This window comes from Cannabis sativa, chromosome 1 (genome assembly GCF_029168945.1).
Source record: "Cannabis sativa cultivar Pink pepper isolate KNU-18-1 chromosome 1, ASM2916894v1, whole genome shotgun sequence".
NCBI lineage: Eukaryota > Viridiplantae > Streptophyta > Magnoliopsida > Rosales > Cannabaceae > Cannabis > Cannabis sativa.
In genome coordinates, this window is record NC_083601.1 from 44,579,441 (window position 1) to 44,599,273 (window position 19,833).

Here is a 19,833-nt window from a genome sequence, read left to right on the forward strand (position 1 = left end):
AATCTAACGTTATAGCTTGTTAACTTATTTTTATTAATACAATTGTTTTTTTTTCTTTTTGAAATTTTAAGGTGTCCACACCACAGAAGGTGGCATGATCTGCTAAGTTATTTTTCAATATATTTATAAAATTAAAATGTGGGAACATAAATAACAATAACAACTTATAATTTAAATCTTAATTTAAAACAATTCTTTTAAAACAGAAAATCTTACTTTAAATAAAGACTATTTATAATTTTTGTCTTAGAACTATGACTTATATAATATTATATCTCTAAATTTTTTAATTCGCTAAAAGTATTTCCTAAACTATTTACAGTGTTGTAAATTAGTTATTTTGTCAAGTTTTATCACATGTTTCATACAAAATGATGATTTGGTTACGTCAGTATCATGTTAACGCCACATGTGTATTTGATATAATTTTTTTTTAATTTAGTTTTACATAATTTTTTTAATCATTAATTTATTTTTATTTTTTAAAAAAAATTCATTTTTATATTGTTAAATTATACATTTAGCCTTGGTGACAATTGGTTCATCGCGCAGTCATGTCATTATTTTGTTTGTCATGTATGATAAAACCTACAGAATAACCAATTTATAATATTGTCAATAGTTCATAGACAAAAATCATAAATTGAAATAAATAAATGTAATTAACATTGTAACACAGATTAATCAATCTTATTTATTTGCCAATAAAATTCTTTCCGACAATATCTTATTGTAATTTTTTTTTTCCTAATATCTCTAGTTTTGCCTAATATATCATCATCACTAACATCATATTGAGTACGTAACTAACATAAAAACTAAATTAAAAGAATTAAAATATTCTGTTAATTTTTTTAAAAAAATAGTGAAAAAAGAAAAAGGCAAACAAAAGAATCGAACAAAAATATAATGTGAATTTTGTTGGCGTAAGTTTAGTGAAATCATTAAATAATAAATTGTTCAAAAATAAATTATAATTAATAATTAATAGAGAACAAACTTTTATCTCAAAAAAAAAAAAAAAATAGAGAACAAACTTTTGATTAAAATGGGTGGGATCTAGTAAAGAATAAATATTAATTAATAAGGAGCATGGCCCTTAGCTATATTTTATACTCTATAACACTCCAAATATTAGGTCGATTCTTAACTCTCATGCAATTATGTGTTCTTTGTTATCTGGTTCTACCAAACCACACTAGTCATTAATTTGTATGAATTATTAGTAATTAGTTTTATATGCAATTTTGGGAAAGATCAATGCTGAAAGGAGAGGAAGAAAACAAAACATATAATTCCATATTAATTGTTTTTAGTAGAGATGGATTGGAGATTTCCTTAATGCTGTTTTGTCTATTGGGCCATTACAACACTTGTAAATTGGGTTATACTTATAATACATAGCTAGTGAGTTAGAGCATCTCCAATGATGCACTAAATATAGTGTTACACTATCACTAAATTTGGCGTCAAAAAATATTTCTTCTCCAACCACAACACCAAAAATTACACTAAAAAATACTTCTTATTATTATATTAATTTTTTAATAAAATAAAAATTAATATCATATTAATTAACCAAAATTACTACAATTGTTATATTTAACTAATAATTTTTAAATAAATTTTAAGTTTGTAATGTTTTTATTATGTACTATTGACTGTGGTTTCATTTTATAATATTTTGTTGTATAATATAAAGTATTTGTACTCTTGATTAATAAAGAATATGATATTTAGTGTGTCTAATTTTAATTTTAATATATGTGTTTAAATTTATATTGTTTTTAATGTGTAATTTTTTTTCAAAAAAAATATAATAAAATTTTACTTAAATCATAATTAAAAATAAAAATAATTTATGGTATTCACATTTAAATATACATAACAAAATATTATAAGATATTTTTACAATTCACCCCTCTAAATAAAAGAGTTACGTGATAAAAAGTTTGAATTTTATTTTCGGCGTGTTAGATTTTTTTAAATTTTTTGAAACTTTACAAGATGTCTTAAATAACTATAATGTACACAACCATGAAAAAAAAGAGTAAACAAGTCTTTCGAATGCCGAATCAGGTAGGAGTATATCAGTGCGCCACTTTTAAATAAATGCATTGTTTTCGGCGTGTTAAATTTTTTTAAATTTCTCAAAACTTTATAGGATGTTTTAAATAACTATAATATACACAACTATATAAAAAAGTAGACTAGAAAAATTTGTTGGGTGCCAAAATAAATAGGAATAAATTCGTACATTACTTTTAAAAATGTGTATTGTAAATTTTTTTAAAAATAAATTCTTAATTTTATAAATACAATAATATAAATATATATAAATAAAAAATATATGGCGTGACTACAGTGCACGGTATATATACCGTGCACTGTAGACAAAATTTCAAAATAGTGTAACTTTTAGTGCATCGTTGGAGAGAAATCACACCATATATAAATATATGGAGTGTGGTTGGACTTGCTCTTATGACTCATCATATACTGTGACTCTGTTTGATAAGAAGATGAAGTGGACCTGATACAGAGTCCTTGCTTTGGACCTTAGGGACGTACCAAAGAATAGGTCAACCGTTTTCCATCCTAGCTTGTTCATTTTTTTAAAAAATAAATAATATTGAAGAATAATATACTTATTTATGTAATTCTAAATAGATCTTTATTTAAACTTTCTGAAAAAAAAAATTAACATAGGATAGAGAATATACAATAATGCATACAGAATTACATGGCAAAAAAAATCAACATGTAGTCAAATAAAATTTACAAGCACGCTCAAATATTCCTCCACCACTTATAGAACTTAGAAATTTGGACTACTTTTTATAAAAATATTACTTTAATTAAAAAACACACAAAATGGTTAAATCTATGAGAAAAAAATTGTGAAAAAGTAAATTATTTAAGATATTGATTTGACAACACACTAAAAATATAAATAGCTACACAAAAAGTTTAAGAAGAAAATGTGTACATGTTTGTGTGTTTGAAAGTGAAAAATTGGGCAGATAATTTTATATAATTAATATCTATATATATAGCAGAATAGATCTAGTAGTGCAGGATGAAATCTATATGATTTATATATATTATAACGTCCAATATTTTGATGAGTTTTTTTATCTATAATAAGTGACTAGCTAGTAATAATTTTTTTATAATAAATTAAATTATATAAAATAAAACCCAATTTAATGTCTAGTATAGCCTCATACTATACTATGGTGTGGTTGAGTGTGTATGATTGTTGTGAGATTCTAATCTTGATTGCATGTAATATATAAGGTGGCTTTCTTCATTGTATTTTTTCCTTTATAAACATGAAAAAAAACTGTTAATAACTTTATACATATGGATATTCAAGTGCATGGTGCAGCTTGCTAGCTTTATGTAATGTCAAATGATATTTGGTACAATTACTATTCATTAATTATTCGATATATAACAATTTGGCCGCAGAGTTAAAGTACATTGAAAGTAGTTATTGCTAAAAGACAAAGTATATATTAACTTCTTTTTTTCTTTTTTCATTGTTGTACTGATCACTATATCCTCTTCGATTTGTGGGGGAACTTTATTTTAAAATTTTAGCATGTAGATGATCTTTTTCTTATATATATTATTACATTTACATTCATAAATCTCTCATTTTCGTAAAAATGATCATATCCATATATATATATATACCATTAATTTCTTTTGGGGGACAGAAATTACATTAAATAAAATTTCTCCCACACCATGATATTGCATAATAGAGCAAAGCACATGCCCAAAGGTACAATGGGACGAAAGACCCATGTTTAGCTTTGTTTGGTTTTGGATCACGTTCCATATTCTATGAATTTATATTATATATATTTACATACGTACGTGTTATAATTATAGCTATATTGCTAGATATTTTGAATCTAATAATTATATATTGTAGCATTATTAATTGATTTATTTGATGGGAATAAGTCCTCCAATTTGTGGTTTCCTCGTGCATTATTCTATGTATATATGATGGAAAATGCTACATAACTTAAAAATTAGTTTCATTAAAATTATTGAAAATTCCAATTACTATCCATGATGACTCTTTTGGATATATATATACTTATAGTTATAGCTTGTGACTATGAAATGTTATAATATATTTCATGTTGCTTCTCTCTCTCTCTCTCTCTCTCTCTCTCTCTCTCTCTCTCTCTCTCTCTCTCTCTCTCTCTCTCTCTCTCTCTCTCTCTCTCTCTCTCTCTCTCTCTCTCTCTCTCTCTCTTTAAGGATGAAAGGTGATATAGGATTAATAATATAATTGATGAGCGTGGAGGAAGAGTGATATACATATACTTGTACCCACTTAGTTGACATACCATGTTATTTCCAACTCCTCTACAATTGGCTCTATTAGGTATATGTCTTTGGAAATATATATATACACACGTATATATGATTTGAAACCTAGCTATATATATCCATGTATACAAATATAAATATATATATAAATACATCAGAGTACTGCTGTATATACCAATTTGAATCTTTGATGGTGAGTCACGTAGTCACTTTACGTACAGGCCAGCTTCAAGAATATTATTACTTGTTGCTTGGAAAGAATATATTTTTTTTTCTTGAAATAACTCGTGGGGTTCGTCATACTCTACACATTGTCACTACATTAATTTGTTATTTAGTGGGACCAATTGTCAAATAAAAACTAGGACGTTAATACAATTGGAATCCATGTATACTTGCAAATCTTTTTAATTAACCAATTCAAAAAAATTAAACTATTTTTAAGAACAGACTAATTAAATATTCAGTGTTAATTACTATTATTAGTCAATCCGGACCATTACTATTGTTAGATTGCTAATGTTAATAAGTTAAAGGACATTCTTTGAGTTATCTATAAATAATACATTTTCGGTAATTAGAAGAAAAAAAAATTAGTCGCAATTTATGTTAATTATAAATAAAAATAATTTTTAAATTGTAATTAGTTATGTATTTTTTAAATTTAAATAGAATATATAGTTTGTAAATTTATTTATGTAAAATTAATAATTTTATTTTAAATTGTTACATATATAATTAATATTATATATATTTACTAAAAAGTAATTTTATTATGATAACTATATTATCTTAAATGTAGCCATATAATAACATAAAGTGTTTTTTTAACGTGCAAGATCAATTTTAAACTCATTGTACATGCATATCTAAAAAAAACTCTATTATTATTTTTCTTTACCCTATCTACATATTTAACAATAAAATAAAAAATTATTTATGTTTCTTACAGGATCAATATTGTAACATCATTATACCTATTGCAATTACTAAGAAAATATATTTATATTATGTTTTTAACAAAAAAAAAGTGTATGACATTTCTAAAAGAATGAAAAATAGCATAAAATTAAAAGTATTAAAGTTAAACTAAATTATAATTAACAATAAATTTTTTAAATATTATTATATTTTATTTTTATAAATAACACTTAAATTAAATATTTTTTAATTAAAAAAATATTGTTTATTGAAATATAACATATAAAAAAAACTAATTATACAACTAAAAATAAATATAGCCAAAATAAAAATTAAGAATATAACTAAGTATACATGCATTGCACGTAATATTAATCTAGTAGTATCAAGAATATTTTATGGATAAATACTATTTTGGACCTTGTATTTTTCAAAAATTATCGATTGAATAATCTATTTGTTAAATGATAAAATGGATCCTATTTTCAAAATAGTACAAGACACCGAACTTATTTTTTATCAAAATAAAACTTAATAGTAGTCCAATCTAGATGTGTCATGACAAAACTGATTACATTTTCTACATCAGTTCGTGCTAGGAATATTTTCAGTTGGTTATTTAAAAAAAATTGTCGAAAATTGAACTCATGGTCTTATTATTACTATTTTAAAATATATATAGTATATATTTTCACTTAACAAAATAAAATGTCCAGTCGGTAACTTTTGCAAAATACGAGATCCAAAATGGTATTTACCCCTTACTTATTGTTATTGTTTTTACATTTGATATTTTTTGAGTTTTTCATTTTTTTTCTAGTATACCTCTGTTTAGTTATAATCTCTTAAGTAGAATGTAATTCGCTTAATCTAAGTATATTTTTAAATAGAGGTTTTATTATATTTTTTTATTAAAAGAAATCCAAACAATGTATATCTTTGCACTACAAGAAATGTCACTTTTACCAGCACAGTTCGTTACTGAGCTGGTAAAAGTAACTTTTACCGGTGCATTTCGCAAACTGCGCTGGCAAAGAGATCAAAGTTTTCTCAGCGTACATTTGCAGTGGTTAAAATCTGACTTTTACCAGCACATTTACGCGCTGGGAAAAGTCTTTTTTGCCAGCACTTTTCATTTTATGCTGGCAAAAGTTCTAATACCAACATTGATTTGCCAACCCCTTTTTGCCAACACATCATGGGTAAATTCTATTTTACCAGCGCAATACCAACTTTTGTGCAGGCAAAAGTGACGTTTCTTGTAGTGTTGGATGCAGATATTTTGAAAAAAAAAATTATGAGTTGGTATTGTTTTGATTATAAACTTTAAAAAATTTAGAAACCTTAATTAATAATAAATAATAAATTAAAAAAAAAAGTATTACTTACAAAAAATATTAGAACAATTTTGAATACAAACTGCAATTCTTAACCAATACATTTTAATTTTTTTGAATAACATTAATATAATTTGATATATATTTTAAATTTTTTAGAAAACCATAATAATAATAATGATAATCTCCTGATTTATTCAAAAACTAATAATAATAATATTAATAATAGTTTGGTTCAAAGAAAAAGAAAATCATACCAAATCCGATACGTACAGAACAGCCCTAATAAAAAGGATCACAGTTTCCATTTCATAAATCATAAGATCGAGTATGGTCTTAGCTTAGCTAGGCTATACTACATATTGTGATACACATGATCTTTATTATGTTTATGTGACATCTATATTAGTATATATAGTGTATATATATTTATGTAAGGAATATAATTAATGGATATATATGCTGCATGCATGTTCATACTGAATATTTTCATTTAATTGCTGTGGTGTAATTATATATTAAGGATAACCACGAGAGAAGGTTATGTATGTCAATTACAGCTATAGGAAGGTGGAGAAGTACTCACGGGTATAGCTAACAAATTGATTAGTCATTTGTAAAGAACTTGTTAATTTGTCTGTCTTGCTAGCTAGCTGCAAAAAAATAGTGAAAGTTGTAATAATAAAAATGATAAAAGAAAGAACATCTCGTCAACAATTAAGAGAATATAATTATTGAATCGATCTGATTGATGATCAAGGAATATGATTCCTTTCTCATTTGTGAAATATAAAATAAAAAAATGTTTGAGGGGCCAAACATATATATTAATATAAATCTTACTACTTTTGTGTGATTTATTCTATATATAAAAGAAATATGTGTGTATTTTATCCCACATTATAATTAATCTGTGAAATTTATATTGCATCTAGTAGTTACCAAAGTTTAACCTCATAATATAATTTTGGCAATTTAATAATGTTACTTATTTATTAGTGTAATTAATTATATAAAAACAATCATATAAATATATATTTAAATATTCTTATGGCATTTCCACGAAATGTAGTCATGGAAGCAGCTTTTTGTGAAAGATAATATATTTACACAAGTTTTTGTAATTATTGTGCTGTTAAATATTGTATTTAATATGTAACTATTAGGAAAGTTTCATTTTGTAAAGGCAAATTAAGCATACTCATATTATACTCTTTTTATTATTTTATTTTTTCATATTATACTATTTTTGGAATAAAATCCATTAGATATGTGACATTATAAAAATAAATAAAAAAACAGTTTCTGGCGGCGATGACAATATGTAAATCTAGACTCATTTTCGACTCTCTTGATCTTCTCTTCAGTGCCAAATTTCATCCCAATATAGTAATACTTCTAAATTAGTAAATGACACAACATTTTATACCTTCTACATATAAAAAGTAAGGGTACGCACAATATCTAAATCAATGAAATGAAATCAATGACTTGATTCTTGATTCTTCTTAATAAATTTAAATATATCCACTCAAACTTTCAAGTAATCCAACTATATTCTCAAGTCTCAGTATGGCAATATATATGTAGATACATACTTACATTAATATATATTATTGGACCACATTGAGAGCTTGCAGCTTATTTAAAAAGAGACCCCACATGAAGATATGGGATGATGATCAATAATATCAATCAAATGAGGGATTTAATTAGATCCTTTTGATGGTATTTTACTATTTTAATTATATATGCATGACCCCATAATATGGTCCCAGCCAGTATTATCCACCCACCCACCTGAAATAGTAATTAATCTCTTTAATATTATTTACTATTGATATAATAATTAATTAATTTTATATATATCTTAGCTTATTGTTTTTGCATTGAATGACTTATCCATATGGTTTGACTAGATCATTGTGATCAAAGTTTTTATATATGTGGGACATTATTAATGGGCGTGCATGTTATGGGAGACTACATCTACAATATATCTTACCAATTATTTTCTTAATAATCTTTGTTTCTTTAAGCAAATCTCTATAGATAACCAACATGCCATTTTAAAAAGTACTAGAAGAGAAAGAAAAGAAGAAAAAAAAAGTACAATTGGGTCTCCTAAGATAGACAAAATTAGTGAGAAAGAATCACATTTCACTTAATCAAATTTACTATAGTATACTTCAACTTTTTTTTGTTCCTCCTCAATAAAGAATGTAATAATTATATCTATAGAGAGGCCGATTTGGTTGAACTTTTTTGAAATGTTGGAGATATCATGTGCGATTATATAAAGCCCAGAACAGTTTATTATTTCAGATCTTCATTATAGATTTGATCACAATTGTTGAATAATTGTCTTTTTTTTTTTCTTTACCTTTGGCTTACAGATTTATTAGCTAATGATTTTATTACCTTTATGTTTTAAGTATTATATAATAGGCTACATCATGATCATTAGTATATGTATTAAAAGTTGCCAAAAGTCTTTTTGTTTCTTTCTCATAATTATTTATTGGGCAAATTAAGGAAAGAATAAAACGAGTTTAATAAGATCTTTTAGAAGATCAACATCAAGGAAAAGCAGTAAAAAGAGTAAGAGTACCTTAAGTCATCTTTCTGAGGCCACATAATTGGAACAAATTACAGAGTTCAACATCTTCCACTAACTCTCCCATTATATAGTTCGAAAAAGGAAAAGGGTAATTATTATTTTAGTTTTGGTTTTATATAATTTTTTTTTTTAAAAGAAATGTACATACCTTGCACGTAACCAAAAAAAATCCATTTCACAAAGCCCTATAGAATCATATGCTGTCGAATTCAATTTATATAAATGTGCCACATTGATGATGATGATGATGATCATGATGAGTTTCTCACTCATCACTTGATCCCTTTAATTATAACTCATTCTTATCCATTCCATGATGCCCACTTCTGTTTATAAATAGGAAAATTCATATTCCTTGTTTTATGCCACGTCGTAGACTTAATTTGCTTACATGTAAGTGTGTATATTTTTAGTTTGTATTGTATATAGTTGGTCTTATTAATTAGGAATAAATATCAAAATAAAGAAAGATTCTATGTACTCGTTTCATAACAAGATGATAAAGCATTAAACTGATTTTCGTACTCGACTAAATATTTTAGCTTTGATTGGGTAGTGAATGGTTGCTGACTAATATTTTAGTTGAAAGCAATAGAGCAGCAAATAATCCATCGAAGTCGAACTATTTGGTTGAAATATACGACGGACAGCCTACTCTAATTCATAGACCCAGCTCTTTTTAGTTGGGCTTCACTTAGATTTACGCCTTAGCCAAAATATTGGGTTTCACCTTGATTTGGGCCTTGACTACGAAATCGGCCCAATATATATGCACTTGACTGTCTTGCAGTACAATGTCTACGGACAGCCCAAGAGTTAAGACCAAATAATGGCAGAATTGATGAAGTCATGAAGAATGGCTATTTACAGAAATTTGGAAAAAAAGAAAAAGAAAGTTTTGATATACATATATATTTATATATATCTTAGTTGCACTAAATATGTTATTTAAAAAAAAAATAGGAGATAAATCATCATAAATAATTATTTATAAGAAGAAATATTATAAAAACTTAAAAACTCATATATATATATAAATTTTACTTCTATATAATCAAAACCAATTTTAAAAAAATTAGTTTCTTGATGAAGATATTAGTTTTTTAACAAAAAAATCAGTTAAAAATAGTTTTATTAAGGCAATAAATTAAGAAAATAGCTTATGCACTTTCATATAAGATTTGTTTATTATAAAACCAATTTTTTAGTTTAAGAAATTGGTTTCAAGATTCCCAACTGCAACAAAATTCGTTTGTTCCTTTGAGGTTTTGGTGATGGAAATCTCATATCTAAGTCAGTTTGAGCCGTCGGTTGCCGAATGTGTGGGTTGCTGATTGTCGGATGTGTCGTTGGTGAACGGAGGTCGATAGGTGGACTATTGAAGGATGAGGCATGTAGGGTACTTGAATGGAATGGAGAAATTTTTTTTTGAGATTTTTTATTTTTTTAAAAAATTAAGCTTACACATATATGGTATAAAAAATACCATAAAATGATTTAAAAATTAAAATATGCCATAAAAAGTGGTCAAATTTAAAAAAGCCATATATTTGTAACAAAGTTTCAAAAAAACCATATACTGTAATTTCCTCATTGAAAAAAAGAGGCCCATTATTTGTCACTGCTAGACAGGCCGGCCCTAAAAAATTATGGGCCTAAGGAAAGTTTATAGTGGGAAACTTACAAAAATACTAGAATTTCGGTTAACTTTTACAAAAATACTGTCACACGGAAAAATTTTCAAAAATACTGTGTTTTTATAAAACACCAGTAAAACACAAAGCAGATAACTCAAAACAACAGTAGAACACCAGTAAAACACCAGTAGAACACCAGTCAAAACTTAACACAGTATACTGCAGTATGAAACTTATAGAAAAACACAGTAAAAAAGTAAAAAATACCGCCTGACAGTATTTTTGTAAGAAAATGGTAAAAGTTAGTATACCATGTAAATTTCCCTAAAAAAATGGGTATGTTCTTTTGTCTCTCTCTTCTTTTTTTTTTACCTTACTTTCATAAAATAATGCTTTTTTCTATAGTCAATGCCTCAATAGTATAGTTTTTCTTTTTCTTTTTTAATCTGGTATGGATAAATGGGAGGAAATTATACTCTATACTCTTTTTATATTGTCATCTTTTACTTTTACCCTCTTTTTTAAATTCTATCATTTTACTTCTTTTTATAAATACTTTGCCAATTCTTTTCCTGTCACTTCAATATACTCTAGGTGACTCTTTTATGTTAGAGTATTTTGGGTATAATACATATAAAAAGAAAGGGAATTTTACAAAAATACTGTTTTTGGACCAAAACTTTACAAATATACTGGGACACGGCAAAAATAACATTTTTACTGCCCCAGCCCAATTTCTTTACTTTTGTACTGCCCAAGCCCAACAACATAACATTTATACTGTGAACAGTAAAACACACGGGAAAACAACCTGCTTCGTGTGTGGGGAGTCGCCGGAGATGGACATCACCAAGAAAAAACCATTAAATCCGGCAAGAATAAACAAAAGCAGTAAAATCGACGTCAATAAATAATCATGGCAAAACAACGGTAAAACAACACTAAAACAATCAAACAAAACAAAAGAAAAAAAATGATTAAAAAAAACAAACAATCCGTACAACCTCAACACCAGATGCAAAATCAACTATATTTGCAAGTCTATTCCTAGAAAATTATAAAAAAAAAACTACTAAAACAACACTGAAACAACACAAAAACAAATGAAGCAAATATAAATACTTAGAAAAATATAAAAGAAACACACACCTCAAAACTCTCTTGTGAGTGAGCTCGTCAAATATATTTATAGGACAACCAAAAGAAAAAAACCACAAAAATAGCCAAAGAGAACGAAGAATAAATGTATTTATAGCCTCCATCTTCCACACTCACAGACATAACCATCACAACAACACGAGAACACCCAGAAAATACCTATTAATTCCAGCGAGATGGAGCAAGGGCAGTGAAATCGGCATCAAATAAATAAATCATGAAAAACAACAGTAAAACAATACTAAAACAATACTAAAACAAAAAAAAAACAATAAAAAAAAATGATCAAAAATTAACTATGTTGTGCACATTCTCAATACTAAATGCACTATATTTGCAAGAAAAGTTCTAGAAAATTAGAACAAAAAAAAACCGCACTAACTCTTATATTTTCAAAAAAAAACATAACTAAGAACTTCAAAAATTAAAAAAAAAAAAAAAAAAAAGAAGAAAAGAAAAGAAGATGAAGAAGAAGAACTGAACATTAAAAAAAAATAAAAATCATGAAAAACAACAGTAGAACAATACTAAAACAACGGTAAAGATGAAGAAAAAAAAACTTGAAGAAGAAGATGAATATTAGAACATGGGGGTGAGATTTATTTGAAAAGCTAGAAGATAGAGATAATGAAGAAGATGAATAGTGAGAAATGGGAGTGAGATTTTTAAATCTATTTAAATAAAAAAAAAAAGAATGAGACATGGGGTGTGATTTTTAAATTTATTTAAATAAAAGAAAAAGTAAAACATGTCACTTTTATGACACATCCCATCAACCTTTTCATCAAAATAATAATTATTAAATTATCTCAAAAAATAATAATTATTAAATATTAAAAATAATAAATAATAACTTTTATATCCATTAAAATAAAAAATTAAATAAATAATTGAGCCCATGTCCCAATCAATCTAAAAAAAAAACAAAACAATAACATAAAATTGTTGGCAAGAAAAAAAAAAAAAAAAGTTGGCGTAGAAAAGAAAAAAGAAAAAAAAAAGTTGGTAGAAAAAAAAAAAAAAAAAAAAAAAAAAAAACAAGACAAAAGTTATTTTGGGAGTGTAACAGTATAAAAGAAAGAAAATGGGAAAACACAGTAAACTGTGTAAATTTCCCAAAAGAAATATGTTTCAATTAAATATAAATTAAAAGTAAATTTAGTTTTTTTTTTTTTTTTTTGAATGAAAGTAGATAACTTCATTAAGAAAGAACAGCCAAATCGGCCATTACAGCAGTGCTAATAGCAGTAGGAACATTGCTACCAACAAAAATACAATCTGACCAATAACAAGCGCCACGAGCAAGGCAATGTGCAGCGTTGTTAGCAGATCGTTTAACAAAACAAACATTAACATGAGACAAAGACTTTAAAAGATTTAGACAATATGTAATAGTAGAGCCAAACACAGAATGCATGACCACATTACTTTGAAGAGCTTGAACAACCACAAGAGAATCAGTTTCCAAAGTAACATGTTCCCATCCTTTATTTTTAATCCAACTTAAAGCTTCTTTTACACCAATGGCCTCCACCAAACTGGGTTGAAAACACCCTGCTTTGTGCATGCAGAACGCTTCAATCAGCTGGCCATTAGAATCACGGGCTAGGCCTCCCACACCAAAAGAACCGGATGCAGAAAATACAGCACCGTCGACGTTCACCTTCAAAAAACCAGCATCTGGTGCTGTCCAGTTATTGTCGTGGTTGCTGGTGTTGTTTACGACAGCAGGTAGGGGGGAAAAACGGTTAGCAGCAGCAGTTTTCCATTGGTTCAACACTGTTGTTGCAGTGGTAATTACCTCAGCCGCTCTAGTGACATTTTTATTCCAAAGCAATTCGTTTCTTGCTTTCCAAATTGCCCATGCCACCATAAGAGCTTCTTCAAATACCACCGGCTGACATTTAACTAAAAGCTGCTCTATCCAATCTCCAAATGCAGTCCCCCCAATAACAGCAGTAGGCACACTTGACAAGTTCCAGCAAGATTGAGCAAAGTTACAAGTAACCAGGACATGGAAAATTGATTCTTCCTCTCTTGAACAACAAGGACAATCAAGCTGCACAGGCACATGTTTGGTATATAATTGAGTACGAGTGGGGAGACACCCAGTGATGGCTTTCCAAACAAAGTGAATAACTTTAGGAGGGACTTTGGTTTTCCATAAAGAACGCCAAAGATTCGATTCCATATCAGCAGACCATCTCCCTTTCGACACTTGTAACCATTGATAACAACTCTTGACTGAATAAAAGCCCGAATTCTCATGTTGCCAAAACCAGATGTCATTCTCTTCACCCGAATTCAGAGGGATATGCATGATAAGATCTCGATCACGTTGCTCAAACAGGTCCGCAAGAATTTCCACGTCCCATTGAAAAAGTAAATTTAGTTAATTGATAAATAAAAGAAATATTTTTCTATGTTATATATAAGATTTTTGGGTCTTAAAGTGCCGGTGGGCCCTAAGACGGGCCTAGCTCACCTTAGCTCAGACCGGGCCTGCTGGTAGGTGACCCTTGAGACTATGAATTCAAAAGTCAACAAAAATTAATTTTGCATGCTTTAATATGGCTGTGCTGTACCTGGAATAATATGTTTATTTTGAAAATGGATCAAGACACTAAGAAGTAATGATTGTGATTTGGTGATTCATATGTTGTAGCTACTATAACGTCTTGTGAATCTGTTATTAGTAGTTGGTTAAACGTGTTGTTTTATATTAGGATTAATTAGGTACTTCTTTCTTATTTATTGAAGAGCATAGATGTCTAATTGTCTAGCTAGTCCAAGCATTTGTGCATGTTTCCTGGAACAATCTTTAATACATAAAAACTTGTTTATGAATTGTGTGTTTTGATATCTTGTTCTGAATTCCTTAAAAAAATTGTTAATATGTTTAATACGACCAAACCAACAATCGTTTTGTCAACTAGTTTATTTTATTTGGTTTAAACAAAGCGTTGAATTTCAATATACGTCTATGCACGTCGAATAAGGTATATAATATATAGAATATAGATAATAAAAATGTACGTTGCTTGATTATAGTATTTCCCAGAAATATAAAAACTAGGCTGCAATCTCATTCTCGCGTGGAAATCTCTTTTACCAAGTGTGTCACTATTATAGTTTATAGAATTAATTATGACCTAGATTTATATATGTATATGGCTATTTTGTGTACAAGGACATTTTCTAAAATATACAATATAATAAAAGGTTTTTTCAACCCCACACATAGAACACAAAGAATTTGTTGGAACCTTAAGAATTTTCAAATTGTAAGAGGTAGGAAACCAATCAAGACAACCTTCCTAAATAAAAACTTTAATCTTAGGAGGGATAGAAAGACTCCATAAATAGTTCCACCAAAAAGAAGGGCCTAAAGAAGAATCAACTTAACCTCTTCCTAATAATCGAATAGCATTTCAACACCCGCTTTTGATTGTGTACCCACCGAAAGCATTGTAATGCCAAATTAGTCTATCCAAAGGTTGTAAAGATTTGGGGATAGCCAAAATCTATCTAGCCTCATCAGACACTCAGTTTATCAATAACCATAGACACACTAGGATAGGTCTAGAAGGAGTACGAGAAGCAGATTGTTTAGGAATCCATACCTGAAAGTGAATGTTCATGAATGTCCTTCTCCAATAAGCCATCGACCACCCTCTGAAAAAGTTCCCTACCCCAAAAAATAATTTTCCAAATATAGGACCCTTTATAGGTTTCAGGCCCATTTGACTTCTAATAACCAAATAATTTGTTCCAAACCCGATCTTTGATAGATTGAAACAAACAAGATTTACAGCGACTAGAAAAACACAAGAGACTATACTTCTCATGACACGAAATTCTTCGAACTAGTCCTTAAACATTTGTAAAAGCATCCTCCGCTCCTTTAAAAATACCAGGAGAAAAACACATGGAGGACTTCGTCAAATTAACAAGCTAACCTAACGCACACTCATTCCATCCCAATATTACTCAAAATATGGCACAACTATCAGGAGATACATACAAAAAGAAGAAACTATCATTAGCAAACAAGTGAGAGATAGCAGGACCACTTCTTCCACTAGGCCGCCCCTAAATACTCTCAAACACTCATTCTTAATTAACATATCTAAACTCCATTCAAAAAAAAAAAAAATTAACATATCTAAACTTATTTATTTATTTATAAAATAATTGCTTATTTTATTGTTTAATAAAACTGGTTAAATATATTTTTTAATAAATAAATTTAAAATTAAATTAAATTTTATATATTTAAAAAATATAATTAAATTAGATTAAATTTTATTTTATTTTTATTATTTAAACTAATAATTAAATAATAAGAACTTTAATACAAATTTAACAAACAAACATGCATACACATGTTAGATATACTCCAATTGAGTTGAATGAAAAGGTACAACCATATACTCACTCACACAACACCCCTCTACTCTTGTTAAATAATTAAAGTAAATAAATAATATTATCCTGTTCCTGCACTCGGAATTGGATGGCAAAACTTAAAAAAAAAAAAAAAGAGTGTTATCTTAAAAAATATAGATAAACAAAACAATATTAATGAGAATTTCCATTTGATGTAGACATTGCATAGTAATTAAGAATCATTGAAACGATATTTTTACATTACAAAAAGAAAAATGGAATATATATGTTTATGGATTTTTCTGGTACGTGAAAAATAATTCCGTTGCAAAGCACAAAACTCGAGGCAGTACAGATCAAGTGAAGAGATGATGATGATGATGATGATGGTGATGGTGATGATAGTGATGATGGTGATGGTCTTAGAAAATGTCGAGAATCTCGAGAATGGGACGATTGCAGAGGGGACAGGCACCTCGATTCAACCACATCTCTCTCGAACACACCCTGCAAAAGGTGTGACCACATGGGATGAAAGCCGCGCCTTTCTTCCTTCCCATGCACACGCAGCACACCGAATCATTCCCCACCCCTCCTTCTCCTACTACTACTGCATTACTCTTCTCCGTACTCCCATCACGACCGTCCGTTTCCTCCAGTAATCTCATCAAAGACACCCTCATTGGCGTTCCCGGAGCCGTACTCCCCGCCGTTCTTGACGCCGCCTCTTCCCTCGCTGGGGTTTCGTTTGTTTGCCGGAATTGTCTTTCGGCGGCTAACGCCGCTGCAAGATTCATGCTCGGCGCCGAATGAGCCGGATCTGGATCCGGATCTGAACAAACCGGATCCGCATCATTCTCCGGGTGATTCTGAAGTGTTCCTTGGTTAAAAATAGTTTCCAGAGATTGTCGTTCTTGGTTTTCTCCTTCTTCGTTGTTGTCGTTGTCGTTTTCTTCTTCATCATTATCTCTAACGCTTATTACTGTTGGCCTGAAACCCCACGTGGCCCCACAGCAACCCATTCCTTTCAATCCAAACCGTTCTTTCAGACTCCTCCTTCTTCCTCTTCCTCCATCTCCTACGTCCATTTGTTCCCTCAGAAAACACAGAATCGTTCTCGCTTCCCTCTCTCGACTCAGCGATTCCTGTAGAATCACACCGAGTTGACTCATTTTCCTACACACCCAGAAACCACAAAATCAATTAAAATAAGATCGATAATGTTATGAATACAGTACAGATTTAGACACAATAAAAAAAAAAACTGTTTTTATATACAAGACTTACAAGTTTGGATCGCAATAAAGGGTATTGCAATGTCCATGGAAATCTCGTGAGATCTTTTTTCCATGAATGAGGAATAATACCCACCTCTAGATTAATTCACCAGAGGATAAAACATTAAATACTGGGCTGGTGAGAGAAAGTGAATTAAGTTTCATTTGAAGCCAACTCCGTCACTGAAAAAAAGGACTCAATTGAATTCATCAAAATTTGAAAAAGAAAGATAATTAATTAGATGAGACGAAAGAGAATGAAGAAGAAGAAGTAAGAAAACAAAAATCGAAGAGGAAAATATGGCTACTTTACAGCTTACGGGTGTGTGTTTCCCCCTAACTAGTTTTGATTTCCCACCTTTTTTTCATTCTTCTCGAACTTGGGATCCGTTTGTGACAAATATTTGTAAATAAATGAATTTATAATATTTAAAACATTTAAGATATTAGAATCAGAGTATTTAAGTAGGTGATTAGGTGAGTTAAGGCTGGCCTGCCAGTATAATCCAAGTCAAAGCCATTGAAGCCGGCGCCTCAACCGAGGTAATGCCAAGTGGCACTTTAAATCATATGTGTACTTTAATTTCACTTTACACTCAAAATTAACACTGTTATTTTGTGTTCTTTTATGAAGAAAAAATTAACAGAAATTACTGATAAGATTTCAATTTTTCAACTTAAAATTATTACGTAAAAGTACCAACATTTAACAATCAAGTAAAAAGATCTAAAAATAATGATAATATTTCTTCTTATGACCCAAACAAATTCTTTGTCGATCTAAAAAACATATTTAGAGCATTGATTGCGCTATAAAGTGAGAAAAAAAGATTTCATTTGAATGACAATTGCATAAATAAAAAAGATTCTTTCTCAATTTTTTTTTCTTTTTTTTGTTTAGAAGCCAAAATGATTGATATTCTATTTTGTATTTCAGTGAGTGGGCCTCGTGTTTAATATTCTATGTTTCTTTTTTATTTTTTTACATAAATATTGTATTTTTTTTCTTCTTTTTGGGTCCTATTTTTATAAAAGGTACCATGCATTTATGCATACAAATATTCTGTCATCACACCATAATCACAAAAGCTTAATATTAATCATGCTAACGCTTCGAGATAACGTATTTGATTGAACGGTCAATATTCTGTTTCCTTAATAGTACTCATAATTAAATACCATGTTTTTTTTGATGAAAAAATACCATGTTAAGTATGTCATTTTATTACAAATTGTGTTTTTATCTTATTTTTATATAATTTAATGAGTGATTAGCGTGTGTGGGTCAATTAGTATGCTTTAACATTTTTAGTTAATGTGGACACCACCGATATTACAGAGCATCACCCATTCTCCCAACTAAAATTTCTCACGCACGTCTTAATTAAACAATTCTCCCAATAATTTATCTATATATATATAATAATTTTAGAAAATAATAACTATATATAAAAAAAAAATCATTAAGAAATTGAGATCGACTTAAGATGATACCATATTTTGTATTACGTGATAATAATCTCATCGACGTGGGTTTCATTACCATTGATTAATATTATTCCTTGTTCATACATATAAATAATATATATATATTGTTTATTTGTTGTTGTTTGCTTACGTAGTAGTATTGATACTTTGAAGCCTAAATAATAAGACATATGTATTTTAATAATTTTAAATTAAGGTTAGGATAAATAATGGTATAAATATCTAAATTTTTTAGTTTATAAGTATTTAATGTTAGTATAAGTATAATTTTTCTTTGTTTTGTCAATACATACATTGTTATTATTTTAAATCTAAATTATTAGATTTTGAAAGAAACATATAATATGAGTTACATTGAAGTCTTCTTTTAATAAATTAAAATAGACTTTGTATGAAAAACTCGACGAAAATTGTTATTTTATAAATACTGAATATTTATACTGCTAAAAAAAATAATAAATTATATATACCTATTATAAATATAAAATTTTGAGTATTTATTATCTCTTAACAATTATCTCTTTAAGGTTATGACAAATTATCATCTTTCATAGGTGCAGATTTTTAATTTTTTTTTTTTTTAAAAAGGTGGTGTTTATTTTAATTAGGACAATTATTGTATTCTTGTTGCACAAGTCACTATGACTTTT

The 19,833-nt window shown here is 28.3% G+C and overlaps 1 protein-coding gene across 3 annotated transcripts; it reads right to left on the reverse strand.

Annotated features, from left to right (window-relative positions):
• Nucleotides 1–16,596: 16,596 nt before the first annotated feature.
• Nucleotides 16,597–18,288, reverse strand: LOC115708248 (uncharacterized). 3 transcript variants are annotated; one of them, XM_030636469.2, is made up of 3 exons: nucleotides 18,054–18,225; nucleotides 17,706–17,878; nucleotides 16,597–17,594 (listed from the first exon to the last, which is right to left on the reverse strand). In XM_030636469.2, the coding sequence occupies exon 3, from the start codon at nucleotides 17,588–17,590 to the stop codon at nucleotides 16,841–16,843; it is 750 nt and encodes a 249-aa protein (XP_030492329.2). In that variant the 5' UTR covers nucleotides 17,591–17,594; nucleotides 17,706–17,878; nucleotides 18,054–18,225; the 3' UTR covers nucleotides 16,597–16,840. The 3 variants fall into 3 exon arrangements, with proteins under 3 accessions (XP_030492329.2, XP_030492328.2, XP_030492327.2); XM_030636468.2 differs by having other exon boundaries at nucleotides 18,009–18,221; XM_030636467.2 differs by having other exon boundaries at nucleotides 17,706–18,288.
• Nucleotides 18,289–19,833: the final 1,545 nt, after the last annotated feature.

Bases quoted from the DNA above. Each gene is read 5' to 3' on its own strand.
- LOC115708248 (XM_030636467.2), bottom strand. From the start codon at position 17,590: ATGAGTCAACTCGGTGTGATTCTACAGGAATCGCTGAGTCGAGAGAGG.